We start from the raw sequence: 27,760 nt of genomic DNA, 5'->3' as shown, positions 1-27,760 counted from the left end.
AATTCACAGGGAGTCACAGAGCGTCTTATCTATGACATTTAAGATGCTTTTTACACCTCCAATTCTCTTTGATTTTCTTCTGCTCCATATGTTGCATCTGCCATATTTTCTCTGGAGAGATGTATATTTTTGCTGTTATTATAAAGGCCTCAAACCTGTCGTTGGGTGTTCACATGGCAACCACCATTTCTGTGTGCACCACTTTCATTAGGTAGAGCTATATTTTATTGTGGCCTCACTAATGCAAATTAGAAATGCATATATAAAATGTATAGGAAGTGTAGTCAATATACCTATTACCCAGTATATGTGCTTTATATCAGTCTTGCACTAGTGGGTCATTGGACATTATGTTTGTTGATTTATGATCCTTTAGATTCAGAATGGACCTCGGAGTGGTTTTGGCCATATCGAGCAACCAAAAATGGTCAGATCTCCCTGCAACTCCTTCACTAATGTGATCTGCGGCTACAACTTCTAGTTGCAAAAAAAGATCAAGCCTTCTGTTTTACAACTAGTACTTGCACCCTCTGGGTTGCAATGTGACTCCATTCTCTTTGTTCAGGTTGGCTTCTTTGACTAAGAACAAACTCTGCAGAAGATTTCCTGAAAGTCGCTGCCGAGATGTTAACTCTTACTTTCTGCCCGGGATATCTTTAAGTATTATTCTGCTTTTATTTTAATGCTAGTAGGGGGTAAACTTGTCCTTCCCCATTGTGTTTGTCCTCTTTAACATGAAGCTGATAGCGGTTCCAGTTCCAGTCCTGAGGTGATCGATACCTAAGACACTTGGGTTACTGAAGAGCGAATCTCTGCTCCTTTTCCCTCAGGGGATGCTGCCTGGAATAACATCCTACCTGCCCAGGCTTGGTGGGCACAGGGTCAAGTCTTCACCACATGAGACACTAGGGTGGCAGCATGTCCTCATTTGGGAAGCTGACGGAGTATTTCAGCTTGAGGAAATCAAGAGAGGACATCCGTCCTGGCCGCAGCACTGGAAGGAGGAGCGGGAGCTATTGTTGCACTATCACTCAGTCCAGGTAGACATCCCATCCATCTCTGGTCATTTATATTGACAGTCACGTGAAGACTGACTTGTGGACATCACACAGCCTATGTGTATGGACACGCTATTGTTAGGGGGCGTTCACACTACCATTGTTAGCAACTGGCACTTTTAAGATCCAACGGATCAAAAATCCTTTAAAAATCCCATTGGTTTCATTGTGTCATCTGTTTCTGTGAATTTGTTTTCTGAGCATGCTCAGAGTGCAGAACAAAAAAAACTCCTAAAAAAACGGATTATAGAATAAAGAACATGAACGGAAGTTAATCTATTAAATGGATCAGTTAAAGAGTGCACACAAAACATCAGTTAGTGTCTGGGGCAACACGGTGACTCAGTGGTTAGCTTTGCAGCACTGGAGTCCTGGGTTCGAATCCCGCCAGGAACAATATCTGCAAGGAGGTTATGTTCTCCCTGTGTACATTATGGTCCCTATATAGGGCTCACAATCTACATAAACCCCATCAGTTATTGTCTGTTTACCGACTGTTAGGATTGGCGTTATCATAACTGACTTCCAACAGTAGTGTGAACCTACCCTAAAAAAGGAAGTTTGCGATTCTGATACACTGTAACACTGATGGAGCAAATTTTTAGCGTCTGCATGTAAATGAGAATGTTTCCATTCACTGACAGCCAGCACAGGTATTGAACATGATAATTCAGAACTTTATTACAATTAGTGTGTTTAGTAAATGTTTGAAGGCGAAATCCACCCCCGGGCCCCCCCGCTGATCAGCAGAATGAACAGGCACTCACTGCTGACATGTCTGGATTGCTATTACTCATTTGCCAATTTATTCAGCTTTATTGTATTCCTTCGCTTAATCCCGACCACAGGCAGCCATTACTGTGACTCTTTCGGGATAATGCATTCAGTCTGCTTTTACAGCGTACGTCACGGATATGTCAGGAGGATTTCCCAAAATAAACCTCTGACGTATGGGACCGTCTCATCCTTCAGTGGCATGTATTACCTACAAAATAACATCTACCATACGTTATACATTTTTGTGTCTGATATTTGGGGTATGCGCGTTGTTCTTTGTCCTGGACATGTATAAGTTTCCTTTTTTTTTTAGGTGAGTTGCTCTTTGTGGCAGTCAAGGCCGTCCTATAAAGGTAATAGTTTCCATATAGGCAAACTGTCCCAGATAGAAAGACCCCTATAACACGTATGTCAGGAAACCCTTTTGGCGTGTACTGCATCTCCAACATACGACGCAGACCTAGTGTGAATGTATGCTGAATAAGCAGAATTGCTTGTCAGGCATCTGGAAAAGATGGGTAATTATTGTATAGAAGATGGAATGACATATTGAGCAGAGACAGTCTTGGGAGCTGATCTTGCCAATAAAAGGCCTTGCACATCACAGTGTTCTTACCAGTTTGGTGTGTGAACTGTCTCCTGTTTATCATTACTGTGTCACTTCCTAATGTGTCTAAGTAATGTGACAGTGACTGCAATGCGCTGGTTCTATACAGCCAGGTGACGGGTTTTTTTTGCCAGAAATAGTTCTGTTAGCAGTTACATTTGCAAGTTATGTTTGATTCTTTCATTCCAAGTGTTTTCCCTTCTTGTCTTCTAGTGGTTGTTACTGCATGAGTGACTGTATATACAGTATATAGATAGATAGAGAGAGAGAGATAGAGATATGAGCTAGCGTGATATAAAGGAGTAACATTGCAGGGGTTGTCTATGAATACATATCGATTTCCCATCCTTAGGAGACGTGAGATCAGTGATGGTCACCCACTGACCAGCTAATATCTGTACGGCGCATGGATCCGGAGTCAGACAGCTCCATATTTGTGTAGTGGCCATGTCGCTAGTGCAGCTCAGACCCCATTCAAATGCGTGTAAGTTAATACTTGTATTCCCATAAAATATCAATATCCGCACATGTTTTCTTAGGACTCTGATTAACACTGTTCCTCTGTCTTTCCTCCTGGAATTTTATGAGTAATATAAGAACTGGATATAACCATTCTTTTTATATTTCCAGGAGGAATAAAACAGGAACAGGACATCACAGAGTTCAAAGGGAAGATGCTCTGAAATTATTTTATGGGAAAACTGGTATTTAGTAAAATTGACATGTCAAAGATCTGACCAGTTCAGGTTAAGGGCTTGTTCACATCTGTGTTGGTAAAACGTTTGGGGAGTCCGCATGTTGACCTCTCCGAATGGACTACCGAACGCATTGGCAAGCGCTGTGCAGTGAAAGCACATGGACCCCATAGACTATAAAGGGGTCCGCATGCTTTCTGCACATCGTGAACTATTTTTCTGTCCGCATGTTCTGTGCGGACACCGCGCAGAAAACACACGGACCCCATTATAAGCTATGGGATCCGTGTGCTTTCACTGCACACTGCTTGTCAATGCGTTCGGCAGTCCGTCCTGGGGGGGGGTCCCCATGCAGACTCCCCAAACGGATTACCGACGCAGATGTGAACCCGGCCTGAAGCAGCACTACAGCTAGAACTAATGTACTGCACCAGGCTTAAAGGGATTTTACTAGTCCAGGCTAAGGCCCTAAGTAGCGAGCTGCAGCCGAAAAAACAGAAAAGACCACCGTGGCTTTTCACAGAAAGTCTGCAGCAATTCCATAGGTAATTAAAATGCTGAAATTTACAAAAATGCAACTGTTTTTGAAATCGCACCATTTCCACTGCAGATCTTTTTCTGCAATGTATGGATGGGATTAGCCAGAATCCCATCCACTTTGCGGGTACTATAAAACGTCACAGCCCCAGGGCGTTTTTCTTTATATACTAGGTCTTTAGTACGCACCTGGTGATGGTTTTGACACTCAAATCATCTGATCCAGCTGTCCCCTATAGGTAGGAGCTTCTATATTGAACTGGGACAGAAACAGCACTGTGTAAGGGCCCATTCAAATGGAGTAAACGCGCGCTCATTTTGGCAAAATACACGTGAAAAGATAAGACTCCCATTGAATTCAATGACATTTTTTTACACCTGTATTTTGCCAAAATGAGCGTGCGTTTACTCCATGTAAATGGACCCTTATAGGAGCAGGTGCCCTGAGGCACAGGAGTTGGTGTGGGGTCTGGGAGTCGCAGTAGATCTAGAGGTCTTATCCTAAGGATAGGAAATCACTATAAACAAAAACAAAAAAAACACCCTTGGGCCAGAATTCACATTCATTTTGTGCTTTAGACACTATTTCTCACTCTTCCAATAAGAGGATGTATCTTGTTGATAGGGACATTAGTGTAAAAATATATCCTAAAATGACACCAGAATTTAGTTGCAAAACTGTGGCAGAAAAGTAAATTAACGGTTGGCATAAACTTAGACCAGACAGTCAATGCACTAAATTTATCATCCAGTATGAGCCACTGTCATCCTCTTTAGTTCACACTGTCTAAAGCAAAATTAGTAAATCTACACCATTAATTATGCCTCAGGCCCATTACACATCTGTGTTTGGGGAGTCCACTTGGGGACCCCCCACACGGAAACCTATCCGCATATAAAAGCAGTCATCTAAGGAAATCTGTGGACTCCATAGACTGTAATGGGGTCCGTGTGGTTTCCGCTCGGTTCCACCCAAAAAATGCAGATAGAAAAGTGCAGTTTGGAGGACTTTTCTCTCCTCATATTTAATGCGTATAGGGTAATGGAATGGCCCAAACTCAGATGTGAACCGGGCCTCATGAGGCGGAGTATAACAAAGTGAGTCAAGAACTCCAAAAAGAGACTCCCATTGTCATTCTCCGCCCTACCCGGCCTAGTACTCGGTATAACACATGGGATGGGACTTAGCCCTGAGCGCTCCTTTCGTTTGTATATGTAGCATTACACAGAGAATTCAGTTTGTCAGCTCTTTTGGTAGCAGGATGGCGGTAAATTACTACATTCTCCTGTAAATGAATGCTGAATGTGCTGGCGCTGTATAAATAAAGGGTAGTAAGCAGATAATCCAAGGCAGAATTAAATATTGGCATCTCGCAGAACTGCTGGAAGCTCCAAATTAATTACTGCATTATCCAGGCCATTTGGAGGGTTACGACTCGCTGCCGTCCAGCCAGAGCCAACTACATCGGAACTTCCTGCATTCCAGCCAATTTTCAATCTTCTAAACTCACTTTGTTTGAAGGTCAAAGCCAATATTTGCGTGAAGGGGCTCAATTGTGATCATTGGGCAGATCGTGTGCATGTCATCTCTGATCTGATGGGAGAGAGAATTTTTGGAAGATCCCATCTAGATCTTATTTACTGCAGACATCATGACATACCGTTTATTCTTAAGGAGAGGCAGCCCAAGGATGCTCTAATGTAGGGGTGGACTTATAATAGCCTTGGCTCCTAGTCTTGGCCTTTACAGATTTTGGGTCTATTGCCTTTGGTTTGCTATCATTCACATTTCTTTTCTACTGCAGGTCAAACTCTACAACTTTAAAGAGGACCTTTCACCACTTGCACTCACTCCAACAACTCTTTGTATTCTTCAACAGGTTGATATTTTTTCTCTAGCGCCTACCTCTCCTGAATAATCAACGCTGTAATGTATTAATTAATTAGATTCTCTACGATCAAGTGGGCAGGCCCCAGTCTGGAGCAGATCGTCAGGGACCACCCACCTGACAGTATTGTTATCCTACCAGCACTAGTTGATTAGGAATGGTAAGGCCTAAATGTAAAACTGTGTCCGAATCAGTGGAGCTGCACCTTTTAAAGGATGCAAAGAGTTGGATCTCGTGCAGGAGGTGAAAGATCCTCTTTAAAATGAAGGTTCTCCTTTGCAACTATAGGAGGTGTACTAGTATGAGGTTATTGCTAGACTACAGCATTACTTAAAAACAACTCATTTCCCCTCTTTTGCCAAATTGTATATTTACAGTCCTATGAAAAAGTTTGGGCACCCCTATTAATCTTAATCATTTTTAGTTCTAAATATTTTGGTGTTTATAACAGCCATTTCAGTTTGATATATCTAATAACTGATGGACACAGTAATATTTCAGGATTGAAATGAGGTTTATTGTACTAACAGAAAATGTGCAATATGCATTAAACCAAAATTTGACCGGTGCAAAAGTATGGGCACCTCAACAGAAAAGTGACATTAATATTTAGTAGATCCTCCTTTTGCAAAGATAACAGCCTCTAGTCGCTTCCTGTAGCTTTTAATCAGTTCCTGGATCCTGGATAAAGGTATTTTGGACAAACAATTCGCGTTCAGTTAAGTTAGATGGTCGCCGAGCATGGACAGCCCGCTTCAAATCATCCCACAGATGTTCAATGATATTCAGGTCTGGGGACTGGGATGGCCATTCCAGAACATTGTAATTGTTCCTCTGCATGAATGCCTGAGGATTTGGAGCGGTGTTTTGGATCATTGTCTTGCTGAAATATCCATCCCCGGCGTAACTTCAACTTCGTCACTGATTCTTGAACATTATTCTCAAGAATCTGCTGATACTGAGTGGAATCCATGCGACTCTCAACTTTAACAAGATTCCCGATGCCGGCATTGGCCACACAGCCCCAAAGCATGATGGAACCTCCACCAAATTTTACAGTGGGTAGCATGTGTTTTTCTTGGAATGCTGTTTCTTTTTGGACGCCATGCATAACGCCTTTTTTTATAACCAAACAACTCAATTTTTGTTTCCAAAATGAAGCTGCCTTGTCCAAATGTGCTTTTTCATACCTCAGGCAACTCTATTTGTGGCGTACGTGCAGAAACGGCTTCTTTCTCATCACTCTCCCATACAGCTTCTATTTGTGCAAAGTGCGCTGTATAGTTGACCGATGCACAGTGACACCATCTGCAGCAAGATGATGCTGCAGCTCTTTGGAGGTGGTCTGTGGATTGTCCTTGACTGTTCTCACCATTCTTCTTCTCTGCCTTTCTGATATTTTTCTTGGCCTGCCACTTCTGGGCTTAACAAGAACTGTCCCTGTGGTCTTCCATTTCCTTACTATGTTCCTCACAGTGGAAACTGACAGGTTAAATCTCTGAGACAACGTTTTGTATCCTTCCCCTGAACAACTATGTTGAACAATCTTTGTTTTCAGATCATTTGAGAGTTGTTTTGAGTAGCCCATGATGCCACTCTTCAGAGGAGATTCAAATAGGAGATCAACTTGCAATTGGCCACCTTAAATACCTTTTCTTATGATTGGATACATCTGGCTATGAAGTTCAAAGCTCACTGAGGTTACAAAACCAATTTTGTGCTTCAGTAAGTCAGTAAAAAGTAGTTAGGGGAATTCAAATCAATAAAATGATAAGGGTGCCCATACTTTTGCACCGGTCAAATTTTGGTTTAATGCATATTGCACATTTTCTGTTAGTACAATAAACCTCATTTCAATCCTGAAATATTACTGTGTCCATCAGTTATTAGATATATCAAACTGAAATGGCTGTTGCAAACACCAAAATATTTAGAACAAAAAATGATTAAGATTAATAGGGGTGCCCAAACTTTTTCATAGGACTGTATGTGAAGCAAATGTGGTTTCTCTCACAATAGGTCCCTGGATAGAAAATTGCAGAGGCCTGTCCTAGGCAAGTCCCTGACTCTTCCCAGCATTCCCCAATCTCCGGTGCTGACCAGGGTCCCACAGCTCCAGGAATCAGTCTGTCGCCTTCCTTCAGCATGTTCAACAAGTACAGACACCTTAAGTTCTTGCAAGTTGCCACCAGCCGGTATGTTCTATAGCTCTATAAAATGTATTATGCCAAGTGCTGGGCTGATGGGACATATCATGACACAGGGGTTTATTACTGCTGAAAAATACCTAAAAAAAAAAAAAAAAAAATCATAAACTTTAGCCAATCAATATAACTAATACATTTCCAAAATTAGGGAGCCTTCACACTGAGTTACGCTCCGCTCATTCTGAACGTAAAATTAGTTCAGAATGAGCATAAAAAGCAGCTCTCATTGACTTGAATGGGTGACGGCATAGGCGCATATCACATTGAAAGCAATGGGAGGCTTTTTCCCTACCTATTGCTTTCAATGTGATACGCGCGTATGCCGGCACCCATTCTAGTCAATGGGAGCTGCTTTTTACGCGCTCATTCTGAACTAATTTTACGTTCAGAATGAGCGGAGCGTAACTCAGTGTGAAGGCTCCCTTATAGTGATCAAACAGAAATTAAATCAGTAGCCGATTGGGCCAGGCTCACCCATACCATAAAATTATTTACAAGGACTCTTGATGTGGTGTTCATCTTGTGTTGTGGTGGAGAAATTACCCTAGCCCTGGGGTTGTCTTAGGGCCCCTTCACACAGAGTACATGCTGGCTGATTCTGAACGTGTAAATGTTCCGAAACAACGGCGTTTAAAACAGATGCCATTGCTTTCTATGGGAGCCGGCATACGTGCGCTCCCCTTAGAAATGGATGGAAAAAAGCAGCCCATTCATTTCTATGGGGAGCGCACGTATGCTGACTCCCATAGAAGGCAATGGGATCTGTTTTAAACGCCGCTGATTCGGAATGTTTACACATTCAGCGTATCCTCCGTGTGAAGGGGCCCTTATTCTGGCCCTTGATAGACCACCTCCAAAAGGGACGACTCTGTAAAACTGACCCTAATGAACTGCAATCCTATAAATTCATACCAGACGCTTTGCCACCACTTAATTCAATGGTTCCTATCCAAGGCTTAGTAACCAGAGGCCAGGAATTGGTATATTCAGTATACACCACCATATGTGGCCGTTGGTTTACTAATCTTTTGTTATGACCTGCTAAATTTTTGCCAGTTCCCTGCCTTTCACTGAAGATGGCGATCTGTCCCTAAATGGTTTTTATTGACACCTAAACGTCATGTCTGGATCTTGGTCAACTACATATTGAAGACCAGTATAAGGTAAAATAGATTTAACATATAATGGGCCCACCGTTGGTTAGATTGAAGGGATTGACTGGGATTAGTACAAAGTCACATTTTGGCCCCTGAGTTGTTTCTGGTTTTGCAGTAGCCACCTCAATAGGGATGAGCTGCAATACCACAGACAACCTAAGAACAAGAGTGGTGCTGTACCATTTTTGACAGCCACTAGGATTGCCTTAGTTTTGAAGAGAATAAGAATAAGAGTTCTGGTGTAGGATAAGAAATGTTTGTCACCCTGGTAGTATTAGTGAGATGCAGAAGATGATGTTATAAAACACAGCAATAAAAAAATAGACATATGGACAGACCCTCGGGGGACAATGAACTCCAGTTCTGCTGGAGCAAAATCACTCAAAGCTGACCCTTGTAGTACAAGTAAGAGTCTCAGGCTGGCTGCGTTCCCTGCACTCCTTGACATCACATCTGTGACTGGAAGAAGACGTGCGCTGAAAGCTGCCAGAGCGGCTTCTGTTCTCAGCTGAAGCGGGCAAATGTTTTGTCAAGTAGAGCTTTGTCACAGAGACGGAGATCCTGTGTGCCTGTACCACGCGCTGTGCTCTGATCTGCTCTCATCTGTTTGTATTGGGCTCTATCCGTTATTGAATGAGTAGGTGCTTTGCATGCTTTTATTTATTAAAGGGGATATACTAAGAAAATGATGTATCACTTATCCGTAAATTGCTGATGGGTGGTGGTCCAACCACTGAGACCCCTAGTTGTTCAGATTGCAGCCCCTGCTCCATTCATTTCATTGGCAACGATGTGCCATACGTTGACTATTTCCATTGCTCCCATTGAAATTAATAAAGTGCCGGCGCACCTTCTGCATTCACCATTACATTCTGAATGGGAGTAAAAGTCTCCTAAGCTTTGGATTGGTGGGGGTCTCAGTGTTCAAGCCCCCCCCCTCCCATTGATCAGCAGTTTATGTCCTGCCCTATGGATGGGGATAAATAATGACCATGGCATAACCCCTTTACTCTTATATATACTAGTCCCCTTGCCCCATTGCTGCTCTTCTACTGCACTGGGAACATGATGATGCAGTGGGAGAGCAGTGGCGAGGATGAGGAAGGTGTCACTGCTGCTGCAGATAGTTTAAATAAGGGGACATGGCCTAGTGACACCGCTGAACCCTGGTTTTGAATCTTCAGATGCAGCATTTCTGCATCACCCGGCTGGGACAATAGCAGGAGGAAGCAGAAAAAGGATTGATGTTGCAATGATTCTCTTCTGCTTCGCCTTCCTGATGCCCCAATCAGGTGATGAAGGCTAATATGGTGCTGCCGTTGACAATGTGGTATCACTACTAAACCCCTTCGTCTTATTCAGACTTTTTGGGGTAATTGGTGCTCTCTCTCTCTCTCTCTTTAGAAAATTCCTATGTATGTCCTTGTACCACTGTTTCTCCATTCAAGCAGGAGAAATGGGACCCGGTTCTCTTGATTTGTGGTAGTCTTAGTAGCCATAAGCCTACCTGTTAGACATGTATCACCTGTCTCGTGGATAACTGATAAGTGTCATTTTTGGAGGACCCCTTTAAAATCTGCAGGGAACTTCCTTTAGTGGCAACAAATGCGATGACTCTATGACAGGCAGGAGAGCAGTCCTTCAGCACAGTCCCATAGAAATCATATGGGAGAGGATGTAGCCTAGTAGCTCCCTCTAGTGGTGCAGCCACGATTTTATCATTTGATTCTGACTGGATCTCTACAAAGATGCTACAAAATAATGGTGGCAACAGTTATTTGTAGTAATGATGAGAAAAAAAAATATCTTACTTAATAACTTATAAATTCTTGTTGGTGTGATCTGTATTTCTTTTTTCATCCCAGTGAACTCATGGCGGACTGGAGAATGTCTGATGAGCACCAGCAGCTTAGGCCCCAAGCTCCTGTCTTCTCCGGAGGAAAAGCGGCTGAATCTCCAGCGCTCTTTTCACATGCGAAAGAGCCTCTCTGTAGACAACCACCTTAGTTCTTGTCACTACCCACTGCACCCACCGGACCCCCAGGGACAAAAGGTGAAGAGCAAGCTGCGGAGACAATTTGTAAGTAACTCATCTATGATTTTCTGGATTACTACATTACAGACATTATAGTGTTTACTCCTTTTTCTTGCTTTTCAACAAGTTTTAGTATGTGTAAGATCTCTGATGGCTGTCGGTGAATGACATTAGGCTATACCTAGTCCTGGCCACAGGCGGACATGGAGGAGTTGAATCACAGTGGGGCAGATTCATTTTGCCTTGTACACCAGTTTTCTGACATACGAGCATTATAAAAGTAGCAAATTTTTTGCACAAATTGTGTCTTGTTCAAACAGTTGCGGCTTTCTTTCTGTTTTGTGCTGTGGTCATTGCTTTCATGGACGTTGCGTTCGATTTCTTATCTTTTATGATCCATAAAATCTCTGCAAACTGACATAGATTCAGTGTGCAGACCCACTCCCCAACAGAGGGTACGCCTGATTTATGAAGAGGCGCCTCCTCAGCCAGTGCATGGAATATAAAAGTGAGTGTTGAATATGCAGCTTCATTAATCTTCCTCAATGTATAATAGAAAGTTGCAGGATTTGCATTGTACTTTTCATTGTAACTTGCAAGTTCTCATGTGCAAGAGATTCATCAAAACTTTCCCATAGCAACATATCGGATTGCAGCTTTTATTTTCTTAAACCTGTCAGAAATGAGAGCTGGTTTATAATTCATTGCTATGATAACTACTACACATCTCCATCTCCCTTGTACTTGCCAGTCACTGTTGGATCTCACGGGCTGCGCAGCAAAATGTAGCACAATGGCCGCTCTCAATAAATAAACGCTACCAATAATAATAATCATTTATTTTGCCAAATATGTCACAACATCCATATAAAAATACAATCTGCTTATTTTTGTCCCATGTGTGGTCGGCTATTATCTGCTATATGATACGGAATATGTTGGGTATAAAGTAAACTATGAGGTCAGATTACGGGATAAACAGGCAAAGCATAGTGCAAATGCCTTATGTGATTTAGTATCTGTTCAGCTTGAAGGGGAGGTCCACAGGGGTGCGCCGTATCTCCAAACAGCAAACTGACCACCAGCTGTCCTACTGCAAGAGACCATGTGATCAGCTGTAATCGGCAACTTGATAGCACGTGCTCAGTTTCCCTGCAGCGCCACCTCAGGGGAAATAACACATTGCGCAATGTGCAAGAAAATCAATGGGCTGTGTGTGTAATGCCTGAATGTGCCAGGGCTCTTTGTCATCCTTTTCTGCTCTGGATAATTGAAGAGGGTTCTGAACAGGGACTTTTATATATCAAATCAGTTTCCTGTTGGGGTACTTGACAATAGGTACACACGGGGATATCTTCTACTTCCATCTGATCTGTTGGGTATCCACTGGGGGTACACTGAAGATGTGTAGTGGAGCGGCATCCCTGAAATGAGAGGCATATTGTGTAGGACCTTATTATTAATCAGGTTTTGAAGCTCTTTATATAGAGTCTGTTTTCATTTCATTGTGGGGGTGTGTGGGGAACCTTATTCTAATATACTTTATTAACCTATTTAACTTAAGTAGAAAGCAAGGCTTAAAGTTTCTTTGTGGCAGCTCTCCAACTAAACTACACGAAGGCAAGTCCATTCCATACACACGTTGCATAGACAACACTGGGGCAGATATATGGCCTTCCTAATACTATCACCAATGGGTGATCGGACATTTATCACCTAAGATTTAGCAAATTGTGAACATGGATGTTTAGGTAGTACCTGTCATTCTAATCCTCTCCGAGTCCACAAGATCCTCCATCTTTGACCGCATAGTCTGATATTTCTCGTGACCCTTTCCACTACTCTACTATTTAATATTCCTCTTCTTCTTGTTCCATGACCGGGTTGGTGACAGCTTATTTTTCTGTCAGAGACCTCTTAAAAGTTTAATGCCCGCACCTTGTGTCTTGTATTTTAGCAGTAACCCAATGCGGACATTGATAGCGCTTTATTACCCTCCTATCCACACTCATTACCAGCTCTGGGGCTGTAATGAGCTTCTCCAATTACATTTCTATGAAACCTAAAACCAGCGTTCTTCTACAAAGGATATTCCAAAAGCCGCATATCCTCCCGTAGCTTTACAAGCAGACCTCGCTTCCATTTGGGCCGTCACAAAACATCACTAGAAATCCACTGGATTTAGTCTGGAGATGATGTCACATTAAGGGATGATCCATGATGTTTTTGAAGACTTCCGCCCTCTATTCTTCTGAGGCTGACAGGAACCATTCTACATCCCTGTACTTGTCCTGAGTCAATCCACTTAATCTACTGAAACGCTCATACAGGTTGTAAGGTGTGAGGACAGTCACTCAATTCTTTTACAAGGCCGCGCTGGAGAGTTTTGGAGAAGTGAGAACACCCAGGGCTTTGATCTTTCTCCATATTAATTTGAGGAACAATTTGCTTCTCTCCTGGGATGTGATCATTTCTGACCTCGCTAAAGTGCCTGCGAGGAGATGTCTCAGGACACTTCAACCTAGATTAATTACTACGGAGGAATGTTTAGGAGGGGAAAGCTGTGTTTTGGGGTAAGTAATGTTTATATTGTCTTTGTTTGAAACAGCAAATATACAATATTATACCCAGTGGTAGCAGTGCAGTATACTATAATATACTTATATATACTTTACTGTACTGCAGTATACTATACTATACAATACTGTACTATACTACATTATACCATACTATAATATACTATACATTACTGTACTATACTGCAGTATACTATACTATATATTACTGTACTATACTGCAGTATACTATACTATATATTACTGTACTATACTGCAGTATACTATACCATATTACTGTACTATACTGTAGTATGGTGTTCTATCTATCCACCTTAAAATCATCTATCTATCTATCTATCTATCTATCTATCTATCTATTTATCTATCTATCTATCTATCTATCTATCTCCTATCTATCTATCTATCTCCTATCTATCTATCTATCTATCTATCTATCTATCTATCTATCTATCTATCATCTATCTATCTATCTATCTATCTATCTATCTCCTATCTATCTATCTATCTATCTATCTATCTATCTATCTATCTATCTCCTATCTATCTATCTATCTATCTATCTATCTATCTATCTATCTATCTATCTGTATGTCTACCATATTTTCATTTTATCCTTCATTTTTTTCTATCTTTCCCAACCTTCATGTATTAACTGTCTACATATCTATCTCCCTTGTATCTCTCGCCATAGTTCTGTGTCTTGCAGTAAACAAGCGCTGTGCGTGCTGGAGCCGATGACATTTGTGCAGTTTATGGCTAATGTTCTGTATTCTCAGCGCCTCTTATTTCCTACTCAACCATCAGCTGTTTCCCATGGTAACCTGCTGCAATATTATGGGAATGGTTTCACAAATAGCTTCACCTGAATGCCGCGCACCCAGTGATTCTGCCGACCGACGTCATCTAATGCACCATTATACCTGCTGATCCACTTACCTAGTCGTGTGCTATTTCTATTCACTATATTTGCAGTACAGTATATATTTAATCAAGGAACATTTATAAGGACACGAAGCCGGACGTCTGTAGGGGATTATTAGATGAGGTGCTAATAGAATTCACCGATAGGTATGGAAATGTTTCTGGAGGTTCACAGATAGGTACATAGAATTGGGATAACAGAAGAAGATTAAGATTGCAGGAAAGAGAGGTGACCTGGGAGCTGGAGACAGCCAGACAGTGATTGTCTTAAAGGAGTTTTCCTAGCTGGAGGCAGATTTCGATACTGGTGACTTATCCTCAGGATAGGTCGTCTGTTTCAGGTTGGAGTAGAAGCAGAACTGCAGTATTAGCACGGCTGCTATATAGGAGATGGAGCTTTCTGCTTCTAGCTCTGTCCCCTCTATAGGATCTGGCACTGTGCAGGGTCATGATGTTGGACCCCCACACGTCATTGCTATCAAAAATGGTCACCAGCCTGCAAAATCCCTTTAAGCTATCAATATAAATGACATGAGCCGAATCCTCTTAGTTTCAGTGGGATCAGTCACCTAATGTATTTGCAGTTGTCCCGACCGTCTCTTGAGAACAGGTGTTGGATGAAAGAAGGGTCAGGCATGTTGTGGTTTCAACATGTCCCATCCCTTTGTTCTTTGGGGGAGTGAGAGATGGTATGGGTCACAGAGGAGTGTCTGTGGCCTACTGTCCTGTTCATATTGAGACCACATGCACATTTGTGGGGGGGGTCTCATGGAATAGCAGTCATACAAACCAACCTAAGGTGTATAGCCTTCAGTGGAGACAACCACAAGCATAACCCTTTCTGGTTTTGGATTGGATCACCAAATCCCCATCGGATATCATTTGTTTTGTCAAGAAATTGAGTTTTAAGAGTTGTCAGGGTAGGGAACGCAGATATGATTAGGAGACCCAGCCAGGGCAGGAAATGTGTGCGATATGAGCACACATGTGGGTGATAGGGACACACATGCGGGTGATAGGGACACACATGTGGGTGATAGGGACACACATGTGGGTGATAGGGACACACATGGGTGATGCGGGCACACATGTGGGTGATAGGGACACACATGCGGGTGATAGGGACACACATGTGGGTGATAGGGACACACATGTGGGTGATGTGGGCACACGTGGGTGATAGGGACACACATGGGTGATGCGGGCACACATGTGGGTGATAGGGACACACATGCGGGTGATAGGGACACACACGTGGGTGATAAGGACACACATGGGTGATGCGGGCACACATGTGGGTGATAGGGACACACATGCGGGTGATAGGGACACACATGTGGGTGATAGGGACACACATGTGGGTGATAGGGACACACATGGGTGATGCGAGCACATATGTGGGTGATGCGGGCACACATGTGGGTGATAGGGACACACATGGGTGATGCGGGCACACGTGGGTGATGGGGACACACATGTGGGTGATAGGGACACACATGTGGGTGATGTGGGCACACGTGGGTGATAGGGACACACATGGGTGATGCGGGCACATGTGGGTGATGCGGGCACACATGGGTGATGTGGGCACACATGGGGGTGATGCAGGCACACATGTGGGTGATAGGGGCACACATGTGGGTGATGGGGACACACATGGGTGATGCGAGCACACATGTGAGTAATGTGGACCCGTGGCCCGTTTGTCCTCCCTGCATCCTGTTGTTAAGTGGAAGCTGGACCCAACAGGGGGCCAATTGTGACGTTGTTGCCCGGGGGTCTAAATACTCCTATTTGTACAAATTTTCAGGTGTTCCTAGCAGAACTGGAAATCTTAATATGACAATGTATAACACTGTGTCCCGCCGGCGTCTCTAATCTGGTCCGCTGAATACCAAGGAGACTTCCAGTAAATAAGAAGCCCAGTCTGTCTGTGTGACCCGCTGGCAATGAATGACTTATTTACTGGCAACAATGGTTACAAGTGGCCTCCAATTAGATGAAAGATCCTGTATATTAGCCCCCATGCCCCTGCACTTGTTGCCAGGTTGCATGTTTGTTGCCATGAGAACTGGTATTTGTCCTGCCTGGATTTACAGAGTAAATGCTTACCTTATAGGCGGCATTATTGTGCGCTCCGTCTCCCGTCACGTCCCCGACTTTCATCTTGTGATTTATGTTAATTTGTTGCTCGTCTCATAATTAATAAGGTTAATTACATGAACTTGTGGCTTTTGTTTTTTTTTTTTTTTTTGGAATAATGGGAGTGACAGACAGATGATGTGATTAGCAGATACATCTAAAATCTTTCTCTTAGGACAACTAGCGGCTGTGATTACTTTGGCGGTATAGCCAGACGTGTTGTCACAGCCCGGCCCACCTGCGGTGCCCAATGTCTATGAGGTTTTCAGCTGGCCCCTAGGCAGCGGAGTTGGGAAACTCTTCAGATGCACCGTCTGGTCACAGCGCAGATAATAATAACGATTGTCATTATCTATGTGGCACCAACATATTCCGTAGCACTGTACAAGTCAGAGGGTGCATCTACAAGCAAAATCAGACATTAGAGTAGCAAATGAATCCACATTAGGAAAGGAGTTCTCTGGGATTATCGTACTGATCATCTGTCCTTAGATTTGGTCACCGGTATCATACTGGTGGGGGCCTGACACCCAGAACCCCAACAGATCAGTTTACTTAAAGGGCTTCAATGTTTGGACAAGTGCTGTGACCTCTTCACTGCTCACCAGGAACTGCACCGTACACGGCATAGTGGCTGTACTTGGTACTGCAGCTTACGCTAGGTTCACACCTGCGTTTGGGGTCTCCGTTCTATGGTTTCCGTCTTCTGCATGCCAGAAGACGGAAACCATAGACCGGGTCCGGCCGTGAGCGGCGGTGAGCGTTTTAGGCTCTCCGCCGCAAAACCGGATTTTTTTATCCGGACACAGAGTACTGCATGTCCGACTCTGTGTCCGGATTATAAAACCCGGTTTCGCGGCGGAGAGCGCAAAACGCTCACCGCCGCTCACAGCCGGACAGCTTTCTCACCCATTCAAATGAATGGGTGAGAAAGTCTCCTGCAGGTTTCCGTCTCCTGCCTGTGTTTTAGGCAGGAAACGGAAACCTAAGTACGGAGTGCCGGGCCGCAGATGTGAACGAGCCCTAACTTCTATTCATTTGAAGGGGATTGAGCTGCAGCATGGCCATGTGATCAATGTACGTGATGTTATCTGTCTGAGAAGAGGACGTGGCGTTCATCCAAGTGCCACAAGCTCTTCAAACGCTGTTCGTCATGGGCCCCAGGTGTCTACTGGAAGGATAAGTCATCATTACCATAGTACTGGAACACCCCTTTAAACCCTTAGCAACGATGGTCTTGCCAAGATAGGATGGAGAGAGCTAAGAAACGGAGTCCTCTTCATAGCCAGCGGGCATCAGCTTGCACCAATCATGGCTTTTAACCCTAAAAACAGACTAACAAAAAATGAACACCAACAAATAACGCATATATATATATATATATATATATATATATATATATATATATAATATATTAATCCGATATTTGGGAACAGTTTAGAAGGAACAAAACCAAAACATGCAAATTTTTTCGATGTTTCTCCTTCCACAAAAAATTGAATAAACAGAAATTGCAATGTATTAATCGCTGAATCCTTGTGGGTCCACCCCATTAAATAGAAGCTTCCTACGCCCAGAGGCTGCTGCGTTTCCCCTGCGGTCTTTTCCACAGTTTTTTCTTTTTTTTTTTTTTTTTTGCTTTGGCCCAATGGACTGTTTCGATGTAGTGATCAATGTCACCACAAGGTGGCAGTATAACCTCACGCTAAAAACGAAAGATCTGCGAAGACAGAATTGAGACTTCAATAACCACTTGGTCATATCTACAAAGCATGGTATAACCTGAAGAATGATAATAAAAATATCAAATACAAATCTCCAAAGAAGTGGATTCTCCAGGCAGGCAGTGTTGTCATGAGGACGTAGGATTAGAGGAGCTGCAGACCTTGTGGTGGAGAAAACTGATGTGATGGCTTCAGTTACATAGTTCAGGTAATGTCCTGAGTCCATAAATAGCAGCCAGACTAGAACTAAATCTGCGTAATTCTAGACGTACAAGAGGCTGAGCCCTGAGGATGGTCGGTTTTATCACGTTATAGATAGAAACACTTTCATTTTTTTTATTATAGTCCATGCGGTAAGGTAATGATAACGGAGCAGCCGTCCCCCGTCTGGTCGCCCAATGTCCCCGCTTCCTTGGCAGAGGGCGGATGTGTCTTCAAGTCACAGACTGTCCTTGTACATCTTGAGACAAATTTTCCATCAGTATTGGGAGAGGTAAACACTTGGAATCCTGCAGCATCTTAAAGGAGTGAACATATTTGCAAAAGACTGACTAGAAGTTATAAAGACAAACAAACAAAAAAAATAGGGTATGTTCACACGGAAGAATGTGAAGAAGATTTTTAGGCAAATTCTGCTAGAAATCTGCCTCCTGTTCATTTCAATGGGAGGAGGTGCAGAAATTTTTCTGATGGTTGATTCTACAAGGTAGCAATAAGATGAAGCGTCCTGAATGTTTGATGGTGGATTCTTCACCCTCTTCAAGATCTTTGCCAGCTTTTTTATTGAGAACTCTCACTCCAAATCCTATAATCCTATATATCACACAGCTCAGCTTCTCTCTTCTATCATATAACCTATATATCACAGAGCTCAGCTTCTCTCTTCTATCATATAACCTATATATCACAGAGCTCAGCTTCTCTCCTCTATCATATACCCCTATATATCACAGAGCTCAGCTTCTCTCTTCTATCATATAACCTATATATCACAGAGCTCAGCTTCTCTCCTCTATCCTATACCCCTATATATCACACAGCTCAGCTTCTCTCCTCTATTATATAACCTATATATCACACAGCTCAGCTTCTCTCTTCTATCATATAACCTATATATCACAGAGCTCAGCTTCTCTCCTCTATCCTATACCCCTATATATCACACAGCTCAGCTTCTCTCCTCTATTATATAACCTATATATCACACAGCTCAGCTTCTCTCCTCTATCATATAACCCTATATATCACACAGCTCAGCTTCTCTCCTCTATCATATAACCCTATATATCACACAGCTCAGCTTCTCTCTTCTATCATATAACCTATATATCACACAGCTCAGCTTCTCTCCTCTATTATATAACCTATATATCACACAGCTCAGCTTCTCTCCTCTATCATTTAACCCTATATATCACACAGCTCAGCATCTCTCCTCTATCATTTAACCCTATATATCACACAGCTCAGCTTCTCTCCTCTATTATATAACCTATATATGACACAGCTCAGCTTCTCTCCTCTATCATATACCCCTATATGTCACACAGCTCAGCTTCTCTCCTCTATCCTATAACCCTATATATCAAACAGTTCAGCATCTCTCCTCTATCATTTAACCCTATATATCACGGAGCTCAGCTTCTCTCCCTCTATCATATCATATAACCCTATATATCGCACAGCTCAGCTTCTCTCCTCTGTCATATCCTGCATACTTAGCTCTATGTCTTTGCTGGTGGAGATTTATATCAGCTCTGACAATATAACAATAAAGCCTCCTAGCAGATCCTTAGACCTGTGTGCAGACGTAGCCATAGATTAGAGTAATTCGGCTTCATGTATTAGATTGACCCCTATCTCATTGCAGTAGCCAGAGATCTCTAATGGTTCCCAGGTAGATGCTCGCTCACTAGTCTGCAGAATAAGATCCTCCTTCAGTATTATAGACTTGTTTACTGAGTGTTAGAGATTCCAGGTTATAGGGGACTATGCGGGGCAGGGGGTGGGGGGCTTATCTGTCTTCTCACCAGTCTGAACAGTATTGCAGCAGCTGCTGTTAATATCTCGACATCCATATAAATAGTAATTCTACCAGTAAGTGAGGTGATTTTTAGACACATCAAGTTGCTTCTGCACACAGCCTCAAAATACCTTCTGCTTGGTGTTCTTTTACTGGAAAATGGCTCTGGCTGGTGACCTGCTAACCTCTCTGTTGTGTCAGTCATAGGAAAGGTGACATTGTCGGATATTATTATATACGTGGGGTTAGTAGTGGCCGTGCACCTTGGTTGTCAGCCAAATGCTCGTTCTCCCAACTCCACCAATACACATGCACCCTGGGCTTGGTACAGCATGCTTGTATTGTCGATGTAAAGAGGGGAGTAATCCCCAACCAGACACCTCTGTTAGCTGCTCATCTCTCCCGAGACCAAAAGGATTCAACAGAGTCAATCCATCTGTTAAGGGAGCCTCAAGAGATCCCCTCCCAATACATATAAAACAGTTAATTAGTTTTGCCAAAATTATCTGGTTCAGCCATCTTTTCTTCTCTGTGTATTGGCGTCTTAAGGATTTTTCCAGACATTAAGAGGTATTTTGGTTGCAGCAATTTACCTTCTAGCCAAAGGATAATTCTCCACCTGCATGCCTACACATAGGGGCTGACACTAGCGTTCAGGATTCTGTTCTTTGGGTCCACTTGGGGAAAAAAACGGAAACTCCATAGACCCCATAGGCTGTAATGGGGTCTGCCAGGTTTCCGTCAATTTTTATATTGAAATCGACGGAGAGAAAAGTCCTGCAAGGACCCCTTTTAAGTGGGGGAGGAGTCCCCAAACGCTGGTCTGAACCCTATGTAATACAGCCATAATCAATACCAGATTTGTATGTTAGGTGCTGTGTACACCAACTGTCTGCCCATTATATAATCTAAACCTTAGTATAAGTGTAGTTTCATCATTTTTTTTATTTCTTTAGCTATTGTGTGACTGGGTGTATACGTAACATTTTTTCAGTATCCTTTTTTAACCTATTTCAATTCCATTTATTAGAAAACCGAGTCTATGGTTCTCCCTAGTAACCCTATAACTGCGCTGATGGCAGGGAAGTCCATACACATTTGTATTGCAGTTGCCAACGGGATGGAGAGTCACTTCAAATATTGGTATCTCTGGTTTTATCCCACCTACAACAATGTGGGTCCTGGTGTTGTATGCAAGCACAGATACTCAGTTTTCATATGCTATCAAGATTACAGTCAGAATCGGTTAGCTGTCAAAACGCCGGAGATAGCACTAGTGAAAAACACTGAAGTGTAAGCTTTGCAGGCAGCAGTGTATAGAAGTTACTTTTCTGACTATGTCTTTATCTACTTCCTTTTTCAGCTTTCATATAACACCAGAACCACTGTTCTAGGTGGGAAAAAATAGAGATACAAGTACTTCATGTGACATCCCCCTTTTAAAAAGTGCTACTGGCAATACCCAGTGGGGCAGAGTTATTAAGACTGGCATATTGTACACTGGTCTTCATAAAGGTCCCAATTGGTGCAGGGCATAAGAGGTTTATGAAGGGGTTGCGGCCTCCTCCTAGATCAGTCAGACGTCCTTGCACCAGAATGGAAACGTATGTTTGTGGTTTTCACGCCTTGCCCCAATTATGCACCACAATATCATCCCTTAATACCCAAGAACTGTGTAGAGGGATTGATCAATTCCCCACATGCTGTTATGCTTAGTGCAGGGCCCGAGGGGTGGAAGAATCATAGCACATAAAACGAGAGTATATCATATACTCTCCGGATGCAAATGAGTTGAAACTGGGACATACATCCCGCTGACCGGGACTGCGAGACATGTCCTGAATCTGGGACGGTTGGGACATATGCTTATACTCCTGTACAGGACATAAAAAAATCTGTAGTCTGAAAATAAAACAAATGGGTCACTCTCTGATTTAATATTCAATTTAAAATACACAGTCCACATTCTAAACCAGTGTCGCACTACTGTGTTTTGACCCAAAAATGTAAGATTTTGCTTCCTTTGGATCTTACAATGTCATGGGCCTGAGTCTGTGTGATACCTATTTGCACCTACAGAAATGAATGAAGTTGTCCCAGTAGTAAATAAACTGTTATTTTGACACTCGCCACTAGATGGAGAACTTTAGTTAAGAGTCTTCATTTTTAAAAATGAATTTTTCGTTCACAAAAGTTCTCCTCTGTCTAAGATTGACGGAAACTGAATCTTCCATGTACATCTTCTATAAAAGGACTTCTATATCCAGACTCCTAAAACACTTGTCCCATAAAAACGTCTTCAACTGAAATGACTCAACTCAATAATAACAATAGTGTAAATTGAGATAAATTTGGGGTGGGGTGATTTTCTGTATTTTTGCATTAGGTGCAATTGTCGAATTGAATGAATTTCTCAGCTTCTGCAGGTTAGACAATAACAACAAAGGAAGATGAGTATGGCTAATGGTTATTATGGATTAGATCTAGAAACCAGGAAGAATTGATACTGAAAGTATATTGGAAAATTGTACAATTCTCTAATTATACAAACAATAATATGTATTGTCTTTTCCATATTAGTCTAAAACTGGACTTTAGGCTAAGGCCCCGCGTAGCGTGCTGCAGCAAACAAGCGTTCTGGAAAAATTGTGGTAACAACACATCACGTTTTTTCCTTCATGGCTTTTCACAGAAAGCCTGCAGAGGTTTCCTCGTTGTACTTTCTGGTGTTTTAGAGCCGGCGTTTCCATAGGTATAATGGACATGCTGCAATTTACAAAACTGCAACTGTTTTGGAACTCTCAATGTGTTCATTGAGCATGATTTTCCGCAGTGTGGATTGGATTATGCCATGTGGGGTCCCCGACATTAAGGACTTTTCCAGGTAATATTACTGGGACCAGTGGCGTAACTACTGCCGTAGCAGCAGAGGCAGCTGCCACAGGGCCCGGGACATTAGGGGCCCGGCGACAGCCGCTACCGTTGTTTTGTTTTTTTAATAGGCCGTTACCGGCTGGAGTTACTCCAGCCGGTAACGGGCCCTATATACTTACCTATCCGGCGTTAGGGGTCGGTTGGTCGAGGTCTTCAGCGTCAGTCGGGGGGAGGGCCCATGTCAAAAGTTTGCCACGGGGCCCCGCCATTCCTAGTTACGCCACTGACTGGGACTCCCACTGATCAGCTGTTTGAAGCAGTAGCGTCCCTCCCTGAATGGGGCTGAGCTGAGATACCTGGTAATCTGATATACAAATGTACAACACTGTGGTAAGTAGTGAAGAGGCCGCATAAACACGTGTCAGAGTGACCGCTGTGAAACAGAATCCCATTGACTTGAATGGGTGCCGTGTTACGCGCGTTACACATTGAAATCAATGGGTTTAAAAGCCTCCCATTGAGTTCAATGGGAAGATGGCACCCATTGAAGTGTTTACGTGTCAGAATGAGCGGAGCGTGTGAATGCACCTAACAAGCGACCTGCGTGTCGGACTCCTTTTGATCTTCAGCTGATGACCTATCCTAAGACAAGACTAGGTCGGAACCTTCTTATATTACTTATCAATTCAAAATAAAAAAAATAACAAAAAGGAAAACCCTTTTTGTGCAACCAAAATGACACCTGTATTCTATGTTTCGGTACAATTTCGGGGACACTAGGTACTTTTTAGTTATACCATTTTGGGGAATGTCTGTCGCTTTTATCACCTTTTTATTCAAGTTTTATAAGACGTGAAACAGCGATAAAAGGGCGGTACGGCACTTTAGATTTTATGTTTCCCGTATGGGAATAATATTGTTCTAAGTTTGTAGAGCGGGCGTTTTCAGGCACAGGGGCGTGTGTGCGTTTCACAGTAATTTTCCACTTTTATTATATGCATTCTAGGGAAAGTTGGGGTATTTGAATTTTTAAATACATATATTTTTTATATTTTATTAGACCCTCTAGGGCAGGGGTCCCCAACTGCTGGTCCGCGGACTAGTACCGGGCTGTGGGCCATGTTGCACCGGTCTGCGTATCGGTGGCGAGGAGTCAGCAGCTGTGGTGTAGCCGGCGAGTGCCCGGGGTTGAGCCAGGACAACAACACTGACGCTTGGTTGTTGCTCATCGGGATAAGGTGAGCAAAGTGCGGGGTTGAGCCAGGACCCGCTGTATGTCCGGGATTCTAGTGCTATGCAGGACATGCAGCGGGTCTTGGCTCCACCCCGCACTCACCTAGCAAACTTTGGGTAACTACTTTACACATCACTTGTCCCTGTGATGGCGCAATGTGGCTGTAGTGAGGCTGTAGTGAAGTTAATAGCAGCATTAGGAGTGATATCCATCATCAGTAGCCATCTTCATAACAGTATCCGTCATCAGTAGCTATCTTCATAACCTGTAGTGTCCGTCATCCGCAATCTACACCCCCATGCTTAACCCCACCCCCAACCACACCCCTTCCCCGCCCCCATCCACACCCCTTCCCGCCCACACCAGGCCATAGAAAAATTGTCTTGCTAAAACTGGTCCCTAGTGGAAAAAAGGTTGGGGACCACTGCTGCAGGGGTCTTGAATCATAAGGATGTCAGATCACTAATGCATTGCATTTGTATGACTGGCTGCATAAAGCAGCCTGCCGTACAAATCATAGCCAGACAAGCCTAGGGACCTTCGTAGGCTCCCAGCTGTCAGGGCAACTGATCAGTTGACCCAGATCTCATTCTGGGCACTGGTGATCCTTCCCAAAATGGCAGCGCCTATGCTTTGACCAAGGTTCTGGGGGCCTTAACGCAGTGATCACGGTCATAAGCGCCGGGTCTCTGCTGTGTAATTCTCTGCTCCATATATAAATACATAATTACAGCAGATGTGAGAAGGGGTTAAAGAGATTTTCTGGGCCAAAAATATTGATGTCCTATCCCGCGAATAGGTCATCAGTCTCAGATCAGTGGAGATCTGATCAGTTGTCAGGAGCTGATACACAAAGAATGGAATAGGAAACAGACGGCTCCGTTCTCTATGCAGTGGTCAGATCAGGTACTGCAGATCCGCTCCCATTCTTGAATGGGACATTAACTGCAGTGACTCGGTTCAGCCACTACACAGAGAGAGCGCTGTCTGCTTCCTGCTCCGGTCTCTGAACAGATGATCGGGTGGATGCCAGGTAGGATTGGGTGATGGTGACTGAAATCAGAATCTGAATTAATTGAGCATTTTGACTGGATTACGATTAATGTACCTTTATTTTAGGACACCTCTCTTTTTACTTTTACTTTAATGCCACTAAATTTTAGCTTGGGTCATTCACATATCAGCCGTCCTGATCAGATAATATACACTTGTGACAAATCCTTTAGCCAGTTTTTGTGGCCCGCTACACTGTGACCCACTTTGGATCCTATAGAGGAAGAGCCAATCTACTGGGACCCTCCCCTTATAGTCTCTTAAAATTCCCTATGTATATTAGACAATTGGTTAACCAAACAACCTTATGGATGAACTTGTGAAGCCAATGATGACTCAAATTGGACCCAAGGAGCAATGGTGTCATCATGTGTCAAAGGGAGGGGAGTCTAAAGCTCAGGCCATGGTGTGACCTGTACAGATTGTTATCTGCATGGATATCAATGCTTCCGCGGTTGCTAATGTCTAATGTTTATCCAGAGGAAGCCACATGAGTCATAGGCTAGGCCGATCCTGGCAGCCAATAGTGAGCTACTGTGCTGCGCTAGTAAGGTAACATCTGGACCGAAACAGCTTTCGGCTTGCAATGGGAAATCTGGTGCTCAGTTATGGAAAATAAGCACAGTAAAATTGTGATTGTTCCTTTAAGTTATTGTTCTAAGGCCTCTGAGAATTTGGTCAGGGGGACTGCTATAAAGCCCCCACTCTTCTCCTGCCAAGGCTGTCTGCATGTGCTAATTCCCCCTGTAGCTCTCTAAAGCTTCAGGTTTTAGAGATATATTTATATGAGGAGCAGCTGCTGGAGGTTTTATATTCAGGGTTTCTCTCATTCAAGGAGTCTCTTTGATGCTTTGCTGTAGGAAAAAGGTTATTATCTTCAGTAATCAAGGCCCACAAATTCTCTAAGATTGATCTGTCCCCCTCGGACTGTCCCCTCATATTATAGCAGTTTTTTGGATTCTTGTTAATTTGATTTTTGAAGGTCCAGATACAAAAAAAAAATTAAATAAAAGCTGCTACCGTTTTGTATACGCAGCATCTATACAGGGCTATCTGTCTCCATGATAACAGACTACATATAAATTATATGGAGTCTACCCGTTTCTTGGACCGGAATCAGAAAGCCAAAATACCCTGTGTGAACCCGGCCTTAAAGTCCTATTACTCTGCCTCTATTGTGAGCTAGTGGTATTGGCGCACGGTAATATCTACAACTGCTCTGCCACACACACACGGTCTAGGTTGGGGGGTACGTTTTGGAAAAACATCTATGGGGCCTCCTTCTATATTAAAGAGGTAAAAAGCTTTACTTCTATAAATAATACCGCCACATATATCAAAGGGTCGGAATTTTCTCCACTGGTCTTGATGATCCCTGCCATGCCGGACATCCTCCATGGTCCCTGCACCAGAAAACTGATGCATCTGATGGGTCGGTGACCTGTCCCCACCATGACTCCAAAAATTTCTGTTACACAAGCCATGGTGATTCATCCCTACAGTGCTCACCTAGTATGGCCATCTAATGCCTACATAATAATAATGCCATACAGTACTCAAATAATAGAGCCCATTATAACGCAACCATCACCTTTATATAAATTTGGCTAGGAGGAGGTGTGAAGTGGCCATGGAATGGCAGAGGCCCCATACAGAATGAATGCAAATGATTATCCTATAGCATTGCACAATGCAGCCGTCTCTTCCAGATCCTTACATAGGAGCGGTGTAATACATGGACCATAACGTTATATAATGTCCACCCGGACTGTGATCAGATGCCATGAGCTTGGGCAGAGATGGACACGACGTGTTTGTACAGCGATGAGGAGTGATAATAGGGAGGTGGGATTAGCACTGGGGTAGCGGATGATGTCATTCTAATTTCCCAGGCTAGGGGGAGGGTAGTTATAATCACCATGACCATATCCCATAGTTTCCTCGTCACAACAGGGCATTCCAGAGGCATCGTTTCACCCATTCCCGGGCAACAGATGTTTCACACGTGCTAAGAATCAGAGTCAACAAAGAGGCCAGAAATAGAGTTGTGTGAGCTCATGGGGCGGGAGCCAGCGCAGCACTTGGGCCCCCCTTGTAAGAGGCTCTTGCACAAATCCATTGGCCACATGGATCAGATAGCCGTAGGGCTGACATCATCCTGTCTCTGGCCAACACCGGCTTTTCGCTCTCACTGTGAATACCAGGGTACGGGGTGTCCATTTCCGAAAGCAACCCTCAGCCATTTCAC

The 27,760-nt window shown here is 43.3% G+C and overlaps 1 protein-coding gene across 2 annotated transcripts in view; it reads left to right on the top strand.

Moving 5' to 3' along the window:
* The first annotated feature begins 761 nt into the window (after positions 1-761).
* The window catches only part of LOC142217724 (ankyrin repeat and fibronectin type-III domain-containing protein 1-like), a 135,659-nt gene continuing 108,660 nt past the window's right edge, over positions 762-27,760 (top strand). For both annotated transcript variants that reach the window (XM_075286081.1, XM_075286082.1), the window contains exons 1-3: positions 762-1,040; positions 7,583-7,758; positions 10,793-11,007. In XM_075286081.1, the coding sequence (XP_075142182.1) occupies positions 919-1,040; positions 7,583-7,758; positions 10,793-11,007 (513 nt within the window). In that variant the 5' untranslated portion in view covers positions 762-918. The remainder of the gene's footprint in view (positions 1,041-7,582; positions 7,759-10,792; positions 11,008-27,760) is intronic.

The sequence above is a fragment of the Leptodactylus fuscus genome, chromosome 8 (assembly GCF_031893055.1).
Source record: "Leptodactylus fuscus isolate aLepFus1 chromosome 8, aLepFus1.hap2, whole genome shotgun sequence".
NCBI classification, from domain to species: domain Eukaryota; kingdom Metazoa; phylum Chordata; class Amphibia; order Anura; family Leptodactylidae; genus Leptodactylus; species Leptodactylus fuscus.
The sequence above is the reverse complement of the archived record's forward strand: the minus strand, read 5'-3'. Positions and strand labels throughout refer to the sequence as shown.